At 35.2% G+C, this 12,065-nt stretch overlaps 2 protein-coding genes across 2 annotated transcripts; both read left to right on the top strand.

Annotated features, from left to right (window-relative positions):
• The first annotated feature begins 216 nt into the window (after window positions 1-216).
• On the top strand, window positions 217-2,357 carry LOC112039785 (glyoxylate/hydroxypyruvate reductase HPR3). Its single transcript, XM_024072694.2, has 2 exons — window positions 217-774; window positions 1,560-2,357. Exons 1-2 carry the CDS (start codon window positions 298-300, stop codon window positions 2,082-2,084), a joined length of 1,002 nt encoding a protein of 333 aa, XP_023928462.2. The 5' UTR covers window positions 217-297; the 3' UTR covers window positions 2,085-2,357.
• Window positions 2,358-7,019: 4,662 nt separating this feature from the next.
• LOC112039818 (glyoxylate/hydroxypyruvate reductase HPR3) lies at window positions 7,020-9,297 on the top strand. The gene is made up of 3 exons (XM_024072720.2): window positions 7,020-7,635; window positions 8,063-8,607; window positions 9,011-9,297. Exons 1-2 carry the CDS (start codon window positions 7,147-7,149, stop codon window positions 8,585-8,587), a joined length of 1,014 nt encoding a protein of 337 aa, XP_023928488.2. The 5' UTR covers window positions 7,020-7,146; the 3' UTR covers window positions 8,588-8,607; window positions 9,011-9,297.
• The last annotated feature ends 2,768 nt before the right edge of the window (window positions 9,298-12,065 follow it).

Here is a 12,065-nt window from a genome sequence, read left to right as displayed (position 1 = left end):
TACGAAAATATATAAAAAGTGGTTACCCCACGGCGCTTCCAATTGTGGTTAGGTGAAGAGAAGAATGTTAGATGAAGAGAAAGTAAACAAAAAGCATAAGAAAAGGGAAACTCATATAACATGCCAAACAATATGATGTGGAGGCTACCTGTGCCTGCCATCTGTCAATATAGAATCTTGGAGCAAAAATATAAATAAATAAAATGCGGAGAGCCTTTTGACTTTTCACTTTAAAAATTAACTGGGAACTTTCTCTTACTTCCTTCAATTCCAGGTCTTAGAATTCCCAAAATAGCAATGGCAACTCCTAATCATCTAGGAAATCATGACCACCGGTCAAAAGAGCTCTCACAAGTGCTAGTCCTTGAACCGCCGCCAATCATGAAATTACATGGAGACCAGTTCTTGAATGACTTCCAATTGTTGAAAGCATGGGAGTCACCACTTCCTCTCGACCAATTCTTGAGCATCCATGCACAATCAGTCAAAGCCCTCCTCACTCCTGGGCGCTATCCGCTCACCAGAAATATCCTCCAGCTGATCCCCTCACTGCAGCTTGTGGTAACCACCAGTGCTGGCCTTAATCACATCGACTTGCCGGAGTTCCAGAGGCGGGGCATCGCTATAGCCAGTGCTGGGGATGTGTACTCCGAAGATGTAGCTGATATGGCAGTAGGATTATTGATTGATGTGTTGAGGAAGATATCAGCTGCTGACCGCTATGTGAGGAAGGGACTTTGGGATACAAAAGCAGAGTTTCCTCTTGGCTCTAAGGTAATCACCTCTGTTTCATCATCTTGTATTGATCACTAGGTACTATACTTTTTTGTGGGATACTAATTTCAGGTGTATCTACTGTCATGTCATTTAAAGTTTGTGAGTCGGCTGCAAGCCTGCAAGTTGAGTCTCTCTCTCTTTTGGGATAAATTAAATCAAACATTTTCATTGAAAACCCCTTGCAAATATAATAATAAATTTCTATTTATTTCTTGGATGATTCAATGTTTGATATATCTTTCACCTTTCACCACAAAAAGTATAAGAAATTATGGTGTTTGAGGCTTTGAGCTACCCTTAAGTTTTTGCTAGTTGTGGCTTCCACTTTATTAATGCTTATCCTGAGAATTTCTGCATATCAATGGACTCAAATAAAGTAGTTAAGTTATTTGTAGGGATGAGATTCTGGATTCAATTGCCTCAAGACGCAGGTGAAATGGCACATGCATAGCATAGGATATTGTCTGCATCTGATTTTAATTATGCTCTGCATTTAATTTAAACCATAAATTAAAAACTGGAAAATGTTTTATGCTGAGGAATCAGTGATAGTGATTAGATTTCATTTTTTGAGAAAACAATTTACAAGAATAGAGCTTGCCATGTAAATGGAGCCTTAAAAATAGTGGTAAAGAAACAATAATGATTTTGCATTTTGTTACTATGATTAACATTTGTCACCATGACGTGCTTGTGCAAGTATAACATCACCATTGCTGAAATCACTTGTTACAATGCTTCTTTCTCTATTTCTGTTTAATGTTAGTGATTGGCAATTCCAGTTGTGCAGCAAGCGAGTTGGGATAGTTGGTTTAGGAAGCATTGGCCAAGAAGTTGCAAAAAGGCTCCAGGCCTTTGGTTGCAGAATCATGTACACATCAAGGAACAAGAAGCCATTTGTTTCATACCCTTATTACTCCAATGTTCTTGAACTCGCAGCTGATAGCAATGTGCTAATTATATGTTGTGGTTTAACCGAGCAAACACGCCACATGATTAATAAGGATGTCATGTTAGCATTGGGAAAGGAAGGGGTCGTCATTAATATAGGACGCGGGGCTATAATAGATGAGAAGGAGTTAGTGCAGTGCTTGGTGCAACAAGAGCTGGCAGGAGCTGGGTTGGATGTGTTTGAGAATGAGCCTCATGTTCCAAGAGAGCTTTTAACCATGGATAATGTTGTGTTGTCACCACATAGGGCTGTCCGTACGCCAGAATCATTAACAGCAATGTGTGAACATGTGAAAGGGAATTTGGAAGCTTTCTTCTCGAATCAACCGTTACTTTCTCCAGTCATGAATATATGAACATGTCATCCTGCTGCTTTGGAATTGATTCTCTTCAAGAGCAAAATTGATTCTCTAAATTGGTATGAATCGTATTTTATCTTATAATGGTATAATACGGTTCTTTCAATATATATATATACACACACATATATAGATGAAAGGAGTTAAATTCCATGTTGAGGTACATGCTGATGCAGTTTAATTTGGAATTGGGCAAAAATAAGTCAACTATTAATTTCTTATCTGTATATTTTGATTTCAAATTTCATAGCATTTAAGTTTTTGATTTTATGTTCAATTAGTGCAAATTCCAACAATTTTTGCCCCAAAGTTAAATGTCCGATGCATGACTTTACCGCTGGTATGAACTGCCAACTGCGGAGCTGTATTTGTTTTTCGTTTTCTTAGTACAAACTCCACTTTGACATTATACTGCACCATAATTTCATAAAAATAATTATACTGTAGATATTTCACGAAAAGAAAAGAAGGTGTTATTATTATTATTATTTTTAATTCAATAGTTAGGAGATGGTGGTTTGAACCTTAAACATCTTCTATTGGAAATACCAAAAAGTACTAATTGGGTTACAAAGTTTATGGCAAAAAGCTTATAAACTACACCAGTTGTGCATGCCAAAAGCTTATTAACAATACCACTTGTGCAAGTAAGGGTGGCAATTTGTGTTTCAACTTGTATTCATATAATGTGTAAAAAATGAATAAATAAATAAATTATATTCACATCGTATCAAGGTAAGGAGAAAATATTTCATTTACCCGCTTTATAGACCGAGTTTCTCACAAGAGTATGGATTTCACTCCTATAAGATCCACATGGGCTTGCTCCGTGTAGTGGGCACATGAGATAATTTTTGCAAGGTAAATTTATCTGGCTATATAGGTCAACCTTGACTCTAGGGTTGGCCCTAGGCTTAGGTCACATAGGTCCCTTTCTAGAGAAAGGCTCCAAAAATTTGCGGCAAAAATTGATTATTTTTTTTTGGAGATATAGAAAAAATAAAGTTTTACATTTTTCTTCTATTTTTGAGAAGTTTCAAAGAATTGAGTAATGATAGGGATAAAACAACTTTAAATATATATGTCTTACAAATATACCCGTTACTAATTACAAGAAAAAATTCAAATAGAAAAATACTATAAATTTTACTTCATAAGCTTCTACAAATTGATGTGACATTTAATATAATTTGTGGACTTCAAGCTTAACAAACTATTAAATGCATTTTTGAATTATTTTTTGTGATTGGTGATACATTTGCAAAATAACAAAACTGATGTACAATACCTTAGATACAGTACCTTAGGTTCCCTATTTAAAATTTTGACATTTGTCTAATTTAACATCCTAAACAAACAATGTTAATCCATGGCTTAAAATTTTTTCCTTTTTCCTTCTTCCTTTTTTTCCTGTACTGCGAGAACCCACAGCTTCAAATTTCCAGTTGCCTCATTTTCTACTGGGTTTCAAACCAAAAAAAGGGACCCTTCTTCCTCATTTTCTTAGCAACCAAACATGAAAGATCAAAAAATAAAAGCTAGATCTACCGAGTTTCAAACCAAAAAACAGCACCTGAACTTGAAGCTACGATCAGATCAATCAGAAAAGAAGAAAGGAAATAGATACACATACATACAGAGAGAGAGAGAGATGAGTTTTTTTTTTTTTTTTCTTTTCTTTTTTGAGTTTTGGGTTTGGAAGAGAAGGGCCATGGGTGGTTTGGAAGAGAAAGGTTTTGGGCTTGGAAGAGAAGCCGTTTGTAGGTATAGGAAAAAGAAGGGAGAAGGAAATATAGGTTTTGGGTTTGGAAGAGAAGGGTCATGGGTGGTTTGGAAGAGAGAGGTTTTGGGTTTGGAAGATAAGACGTTTGCAGGTATAGGAAAAAGAAGGAAGAAGGAAGGAAAAAAAAAAAGATATTTTAGTTTTAACGCTGTTTACTTGGTTTGTTAAATTGGACAGGTGTCAAAATTTTAAATAGGGAACCTAAGGTATTGTACCTAAGTTTTGCCCTTTGCAAAATGTACAATATCCCTAATATCATTTATTCAAAATACTTGTTTATTATTTTCTTGAAGTATACATTTAATTTGAAGAAAAATTTGCTATAACTGTAGCATTTTTCCAAAAATAAAAAGAATGATTTTTTTATTAAAAAAATTATGATATTAAATAGTAAACACTAGTTTAACTGATAACAAAAAAGCCCATTTGAATATATTGTCTTAGGCCTCCAAATTTATTGGATTGGCCCTACTTGACTAGACCCATTTAATAATTGTAAAAAAATCTCTCAACCTTAACATGGGTTTGATTTACCTTTAGTACTTTTTCAACTGGACATTTAGTTTGTTTTAACTTAAGGTAGAATGATGTGGTAGTGAGTTTTAATCTCCATATTTTATTTAGTTAGTGAGTGATGTGATAATTTCTCATTAAAAAAAAAAGTGATTCTAGTTAAAAAAGTAGTGGAGGTAAACCAAACCCCCCTAACATAACCCATTTATTAAGGAATAATGCTAAGTATACATAAAATTTCACAACTTTTGTCACAACTCATCATGTAGTGAGTTGTGAGTGGTGGAAGTATGGACTTACCATTTAACATTCACCATTCATAACACACCACGTGGTGAGTTGTGGCAAAAATTGTAGAACTTTTTGTGACCCTAGCATTTTCCTTTATAAGAGGTTGACACGACATGTGTTGGGACAACACTATAACCTAAAAGCTATGTAAGGTTGGATTTAATCAACCATCTTGTTGGCTTTATTCGGTGCCAAATTTGCTTATATTTTAGCATTTAGTAACCTTGTATTTAGGTGGGAATCTTGTAAGGGTAGTGAGTGAGAGAGTGTGAAGAAATGCTTAAAATTGTGCAAAGAAACAGGGACTTGCAACAAGATCTCATAGGTGGCTCGCGGCTTGCAAGTCGTCAGAAATTGCACACGTGCTAAGCATGTCAAAAGCTGAAGAATCACATTAGCTGTTACACTACAGGACAAAAGTTCCAAGCTGGTCAAGCTGTTAGCTCGCGGCTTGAACTCCCGACTCAACCCAATCGCGAGGTCAAGTTGCCAGAACACCCTGTTTTGAAAAACCTGACGTTTCACATTCCATTCTCACACTAGTATAAATACCCCTCATTCCTACGAAATGTAGAGAGTTTCCAGAGAGAATTTTGAGAGAGAAACCCTAGAGAAAACAAGATTGACTCATCCACAATCTTCACCTAAGAGACTCTTCAAATTCCTCTACTCTCTTCCTTTCCATTGATACATCCTTGAGAGGTTATTGACCAAATCCTTTTCTCACCATACCCACGTCTGTGAGAAGGTTCTTTTGGTACTAAGAGAAGCAGTTTGGAAGGGACCAATGGTTATTGGTTGATACTATGGTTGATAGCGGAATCCGGCAAGCTAGAAAAGACAGAGGTTCGGCGTAACCTTGTTGGAGCAAGAAGCTTGGAGGCCTTAGGTACCTAGGTAGATTAAACTTGGAGGGTTTATTGTTGTTCATGTTTCCTAACTACATTTTCTAGTGGATTATTGACCACTTGAAGGGCGGCGGAGAGGTTTTACGCCGAGGGCTTCAGTTTTCTCTTCGATAACACATCGTGTGTTGTCCTTGTGTTTGTATCTCTCTTCTCTTTATCTTTACAATTTAATTACTACTGTGATTGTGATTATTTATGATTTAGATTGTTTATCAATTCTGTTATAAGCTTGTTATCATTTTTCGCACATACATTGTATGATATAAATCTTGAATTGGTAATTTGTTGTTTGGGGTCTAAACGTTCATAATGTTTTCAACGCTATTTGAACTTTCAAGGTAAATGGTTTTACTAACGTGTGCTCTTAGGGCATACCTTAGTAAACCATTTTAAGAAAAAAATTTATAAAAAAAAAAATGAAAAAGCTATTAACTTTTTTTATAGCATTTTCAACTCCTCAAAAATTGTTTCAAAAAATAATTAATTAATATATGCTCTAAAGACATAAAATTTTTGAAACAATTTTTGAGGTAAAAACGTTTTTACCTTTCGTAGTCATTGGTTGTCACTCCTCAAAAAGGTAAAAACGGTGACAATAACTTTTGAATTTTGACAAAGACATAAAAAACAACTATAAATCAAAAAAGCAATGTGACAACCAATGACTACCAAAGAAAAAAACAGAAGTGGTAAAGAGGCCTCTACCCACCACAACTTAAAAGTCATGAATCAAACTCATGAATTCAAAGACTTTTTTTTCTTCTTCTTCTTCTTCTTCTTCTTCTTCTTCTTTTTTTATTGAATTCAAAGACTTGAAGTTAATTGTTTTAGCAAACAAATTATTATAAACTACTCATAATGCAAAAAATATATTTGGTACCATATTTTTAATAAATTTTTTCAAAAGTAAAAAAAATATTGGTAACAGTGTTTAAGTACTGTAGTTTAGTTTTTAATCTTTTAGAAATACATATTAGAAGTGTTATTATTGTTTAAATACTAAAAACTGTTGTTTACACAACAGTGCCAAACAGCCCCTTATAATTATGTGTTTGGTATATGTGTGTTTTTTAAAAAAAGTGATGACGTGTAGTTTAATAAGTGACCTACAATTTTTAAAATATTTACAAAAGTATAGCTATGCTTTCTGAAAATTGAAAATAAGTAAAAGAAGTTCTCTAAATTCAATATTTAAATACTCTAAAATGTAAAGTGTAACTCAAGCCCCCTAAATAAAATCACTGACAAAACTTTTTTTGTTTGTTCACCGCTTTCTTTTCTTTCCTTTTCTTTTTTAAACACTAAAACTAAGGGGGTGTTTGGTTTATATTTTTAAACAATTATTTTTAATTTTTAAACAATATTTTACATATTTCAATATTTTTTTTTTACCCATAAATATTTTCACAAATATTTCCAAATAACAAATTTCGGATTTTATACCCAAACGAGGAAAACTGTTGTTTGGAATCTCACCATTCGCGTTCATTTGCCAAACCGGAGTGATACTCTCTCACTTCCTCGATTGTCACCTCTCTCTCATACTTCCAAAAATCCACAGTCGATGGCTTCAGATCAGGCTTCAACTCCACCACGACTACCAGAAATCCAATCCCATGACCTCCCTCAAGTCATAGTTCTGCACCCTCCACCTGTTTTCAACTATTTCAAGGACCTTTTCTCCAAAAAATTCCACCTCCTAAAAGCTTGGGAGTCATCACTTCCTCGACACGAATTCTTGACCAACCATGCACACTCAGCTCAGGCCATGCTATGCTCTGGCACTGGCCCTCCCATCTCCGCCGACATTATACGGCTTCTCCCATCGCTCAGTCTCGTCGTCACCACCAGTGCCGGCCTCAACCACATCGACCTCACCGAGTGCCGGAACCGTGGAATCTCTATAGCCAATGCTGGAGAAGTGTTTTCTGAGGATGTTGCGGACCTGGCTGTGGGCCTTTTGATCGATGTGTTCAGAAAGGTCTCGGCTTCTGATCGGTATGTCAGGCATGGGCTTTGGGCTACTAAGGGAGATTACCCACTTGGGTCTAAGGTCTTACGCTCTAACTTTTGAACTCTCTCTTTGCTTTTCTTGGATTTCCTCTGTCAATTACAGTACTTTTAGTGTGATGGTATGTTTATGATATACAATCTAGACTCAATTAAGCATTTTAGTCTTTTTTGAAAATGGTCATTCTATCCATCTTTGTGACTGACATCATTTCTTTATTATTATTTTTTTTCCCCCTCTCTTAACGGTTAGATTAATCACAGACATGGATGGAAGGAACATTTTGAAATAGAATTGTGAGCCAAAATGGAAAAATCTCAAATTACTAGAATAAAAATAGTACCAAACTTTAAGGGTCAAAATTTATTTACAGAATACAATCTACTTCTTGCAATTGAATTGCTTTATTTATGTTCTGATTTTTATGTTATGTTTTATACTGTGTAATGGTGATGATTGGTAACTACAGTTAGGAGGTAAGCGAATTGGGATTGTTGGATTGGGAAGCATTGGCTTTCAAGTGGCAAAAAGGCTTCAGGCCTTTGGTTGCAACATCTCATATAACTCGAGGAAGAGGAAGGACTTTGTGTCATACCCTTTCTATACAAATGTATGTGAACTAGCGGCTAATAGTGATGTCCTTATTATATGTTGTGGATTGACTGAGCAAACCAGGCACATGATTAATAGGGAAGTTTTATTGGCATTGGGGAAGGAAGGAGTCATTGTCAATATTGGTCGTGGAGCTATTATTCATGAGAAGGAATTGGTGCAGTGTTTGGTACAAGGGGAGATTGGAGGTGCTGGCTTGGATGTGTTTGAGAATGAGCCTGATGTTCCTAAAGAGCTCTTTGAATTGGATAATGTTGTGTTGGCACCGCACATGGCTGTCTTTACAACAGAATCTTTTAAGGATTTGTGTGATTTAATGATTGGGAATTTGGAAGCTTTCTTTTCAAAGAAACCATTGCTTTCTCTAGTCATGAATGAATGAGTTATGGATTTCACTTGCTGGTAAGTTTCTCCATCTTTTTGTGGAAGATTTTGATTTAAGGCTCTAATTTTGTGGAAGTGAAATTCCGGATGAGAGTATATTCTTTGAGTTGGATAACTTAGTGTACAAGTTCTGAATATGGTGCTCTTTATGGGCACTGTGAACTTTTCTAATTGGTAAGTTTTGTATAACATGTCATGTTTTAGTGTAAAATTCTTTCAACATAACCGATTTCTCTGCTTCTTCTGATACAAAGATAAATGAATTCATCAATTCAGTTGTCGTACTTCATATTATTTCTTTTGTTGTCTGTCTTCCGCATCCTGATTAATGCAGAAACATGTTGTTAAATGTTAAATGGATCCCAAATTCCAAGCTTGTTTGATCCCTTTTGGTGATTGATGCTTTATTTGCTGGATGCAGGATATAAGGATTGGTATGGTGCATAAGTCAGTGGTAGGGCAAGGATGACTATGATTAGGAGCCTGAGTTGCAAGTTATGGTAATGTAGAATAGGCTAATGCAGCACTAAAAAAGAGAGCACTCTTAGATTCTAGCTACACATTATATCTATTAAGGGTTCACAAACAGCACAATTGTCAGTGTGCGTGCCTCCATAAAACAATTATTCAACCTGTATGCGGCCAAGACCTCAATATAAATATTGTTGTAATACCACTGATTAATTTGACACTTTATTATTGTTTGTAGTGCTGGAATTCTGCTCTCTCTCTCTCTCTCTCATATTTATAGAACTTGATCATTGATGGTTGCAAATGGGGAAAGAATGGAGCGCAAAACTCACTTAAAACATTATTTGGTGTCTAAGTCTTGCATAGTTTGTTAAACTTTTACCATCTACGGTAAGTATGATTTGTTTCAAAGAAGCATAATAGTTCACAGATCATTATGCTCTAGCTCTTTATGTTTAACCTATTCTCATCTATTGTCTGTAAAATTTCTTGGAATAAATTCTAAGGATCATTGCCAATTTTTCATGTAGCACTCTCTTTTATGCTGTTGCTATAAATGTGACTTATTAATCTATGCATGTACCAAAAGTAGGGGGACATTTGTATGTCTCGTGAGGGAGACATTCTCGTAATTTTAATTCCATGTATCAAGTGGTTACAGACAAGACAAAAGATGGCAACATTGCAACAAGCTATATCCTTTACCTAAATATGACAGATAATGTAGCTATTGTACATTAATTGGCCAAACAAGGCATTATAACAATATATTTTCAGCGCTAGGGAAGGTATAAATCATTGTTAAGAGAGGATGTTGGGCTATATTTGATGAGAAGGACTGGCTTTGGTTTAGTGCAATGATAGATTGGAGGTGCTGTTCTGAAGTGTTTGAGAATGAGCCTGATGTTCCTAAAAATCTATTTCAATTAGACCATGATTCAATTTAGATCAAGTATTGGGAAAGAAAGAAAGTAAGAAGAGAATTGAGAAACATTTTGATTTTGAGTGTTTTATTATGAGTTAAGGATTTTGGGGATGTAATTGCACCCTAACATAATCCCTGAAGCCTAATAAAAAGACTCTCGGGAAAGTGATGATTCTTTTTTTTTTTCCCCCTCCAAATACACTCTGCATCAACTTTTCTTTTGTATAATTTACATGTTTCAATTATCTATCTTGTTATACAAGTTTTGTTCATAATTTACTTTCATAAGTATAAATATATTGTAGAATGGTAAATTTTTGTTTGACATAGGTTGATAGTAGGGAGGAGAAAACGGAATTTGAGCCATGACACAATAAAGAATGTTATTATAATTGAACTATTACTTGAGTCTCATAGAATAATAAGGGTCAGGGAGATTGGTACTTTGGTACGCTTTTGCCATGGTCAATACGTACTTGGGCCCTTCAAATGTTATTATAGCCCATATAGGCTCTGCTTTGGTCAAGGCACTTCGGCAAGCACTTACTGTAGAATGACAATTTAAACTGAAGCCCAATTCATATTTATAATAATTCCAATCAGATTCAACCTAACAAAGCCCAAATGAGGTTCAACTCGACCAAACCCAATGTTAAAACATTCTATCTGCGGCTCTGCCCCGGGAGAAAATTCTGGGTGAGACGGGCGTATGAGCCCATTGTCTCACCTAATACCTTCTCCTGCCCCAGGCCTGTTTCCACATCCGAATTCTCATTTAATTTCCCAAGGCCGAATTCTAACCGACTACAATTCTCATAGACAAATGAGACAATCGAGTACAAAGTAAAATAGAGAGCAAAAGTGAATTAGTTTTCTTAAACTACATGTTGATATTGAGAGCCCTAGTAAAATAAAAGTAAAAATAATAAACAATAGAAGAATTAAATTTACAAATATAGCGTACAAGAAAATAAAAATCAAATATAGCTATAAATAAAAATTAAAATTGAAATTACAAATGAAACTAAATATCATATATTATTGTGGGAGGGGTAAGATTTGAGTACAAAATAGAACCCGTGGGCCCAGTCTGAGGAGGTGGAAGGGCCCACCCACACCTCAGTCCTAACCCAATACGCGAATGAGAATCCGATGAGGAAAGACAAAGAGGCCGACTCCCCGAGGAGCCCAATGAGTGAGCCTACCTCGGGAAGCATTGAGTAGGCCACTTGCACCAAAGGACAAGATACCAAGGAAGACAGTGGAGACATGCAAGTAAAGAAGAAGGAAAATATTCAGGTAAAGTAGCCATCACATCCGCATTCAATGCATTGCACCAACTCAGCTGGCCGTATTAATAAAATAATGACCCTTGAACAGTAACCTCATAACTTACAACACACTCTACCACCTCTAGAAAAACCCTGATAGGGCAAGCATCCAAAGGAAGGCCCATGTAACTGTACAGGTAGAGTGCTAGGATGCAATTCGATTGACTATATAAGGAAAGGAAATCCCTTTAGCTTGGGGGATGAAAAACTTAAAAGAAATACTGGTATTGTATAGCACTATTTAGTGATTAAGACTTAAATATTATATGAACAATTACTCTTCGGCTCAGCCTAAGGAAGTATTAATCCCTGAAATCTGTTCTTTTTTCTTGAATTATCTAACTTTTTTTCATCTATCTAAAGATTAAATCATACGAGTACATTAAATTAGACCTCGGAAGCCCATCCTCTAACAAGTTAATTGTATTGGACTATCTAACCTAAATCCATTATTCTAAATGAACTTAGCTTTTTGGGCCACCTACAATTATATAATAAAAGTTGGGCTTAAAGATAGATAGTGTTTGCGCCAAATTATTAATCAGTTATCAAGCTTTCCTCTAATGCCTTATCAATTTGTTAAGATGACACAAAAACTTAATTGATGTTATTATCTACCTTTTTTTTCCCTATTAAGGTTAGATTATTGAATTTTATAATATTTTTCCCTTTCCTTCTTTGTTTATTTATTTATTTCGTATTAGATAATTTTCATTTTTTTTTTCTCACTTTTTTTCTATTAAGGTTTA

The sequence above is a fragment of the Quercus suber genome, unplaced genomic scaffold, assembly GCF_002906115.3.
Source record: "Quercus suber isolate HL8 unplaced genomic scaffold, Cork oak 2.0 scaffold_84, whole genome shotgun sequence".
In the NCBI taxonomy this organism is placed as follows: Eukaryota; Viridiplantae; Streptophyta; class Magnoliopsida; order Fagales; family Fagaceae; genus Quercus; species Quercus suber.
This window is presented reverse-complemented; position numbering and strand designations above follow the sequence as displayed.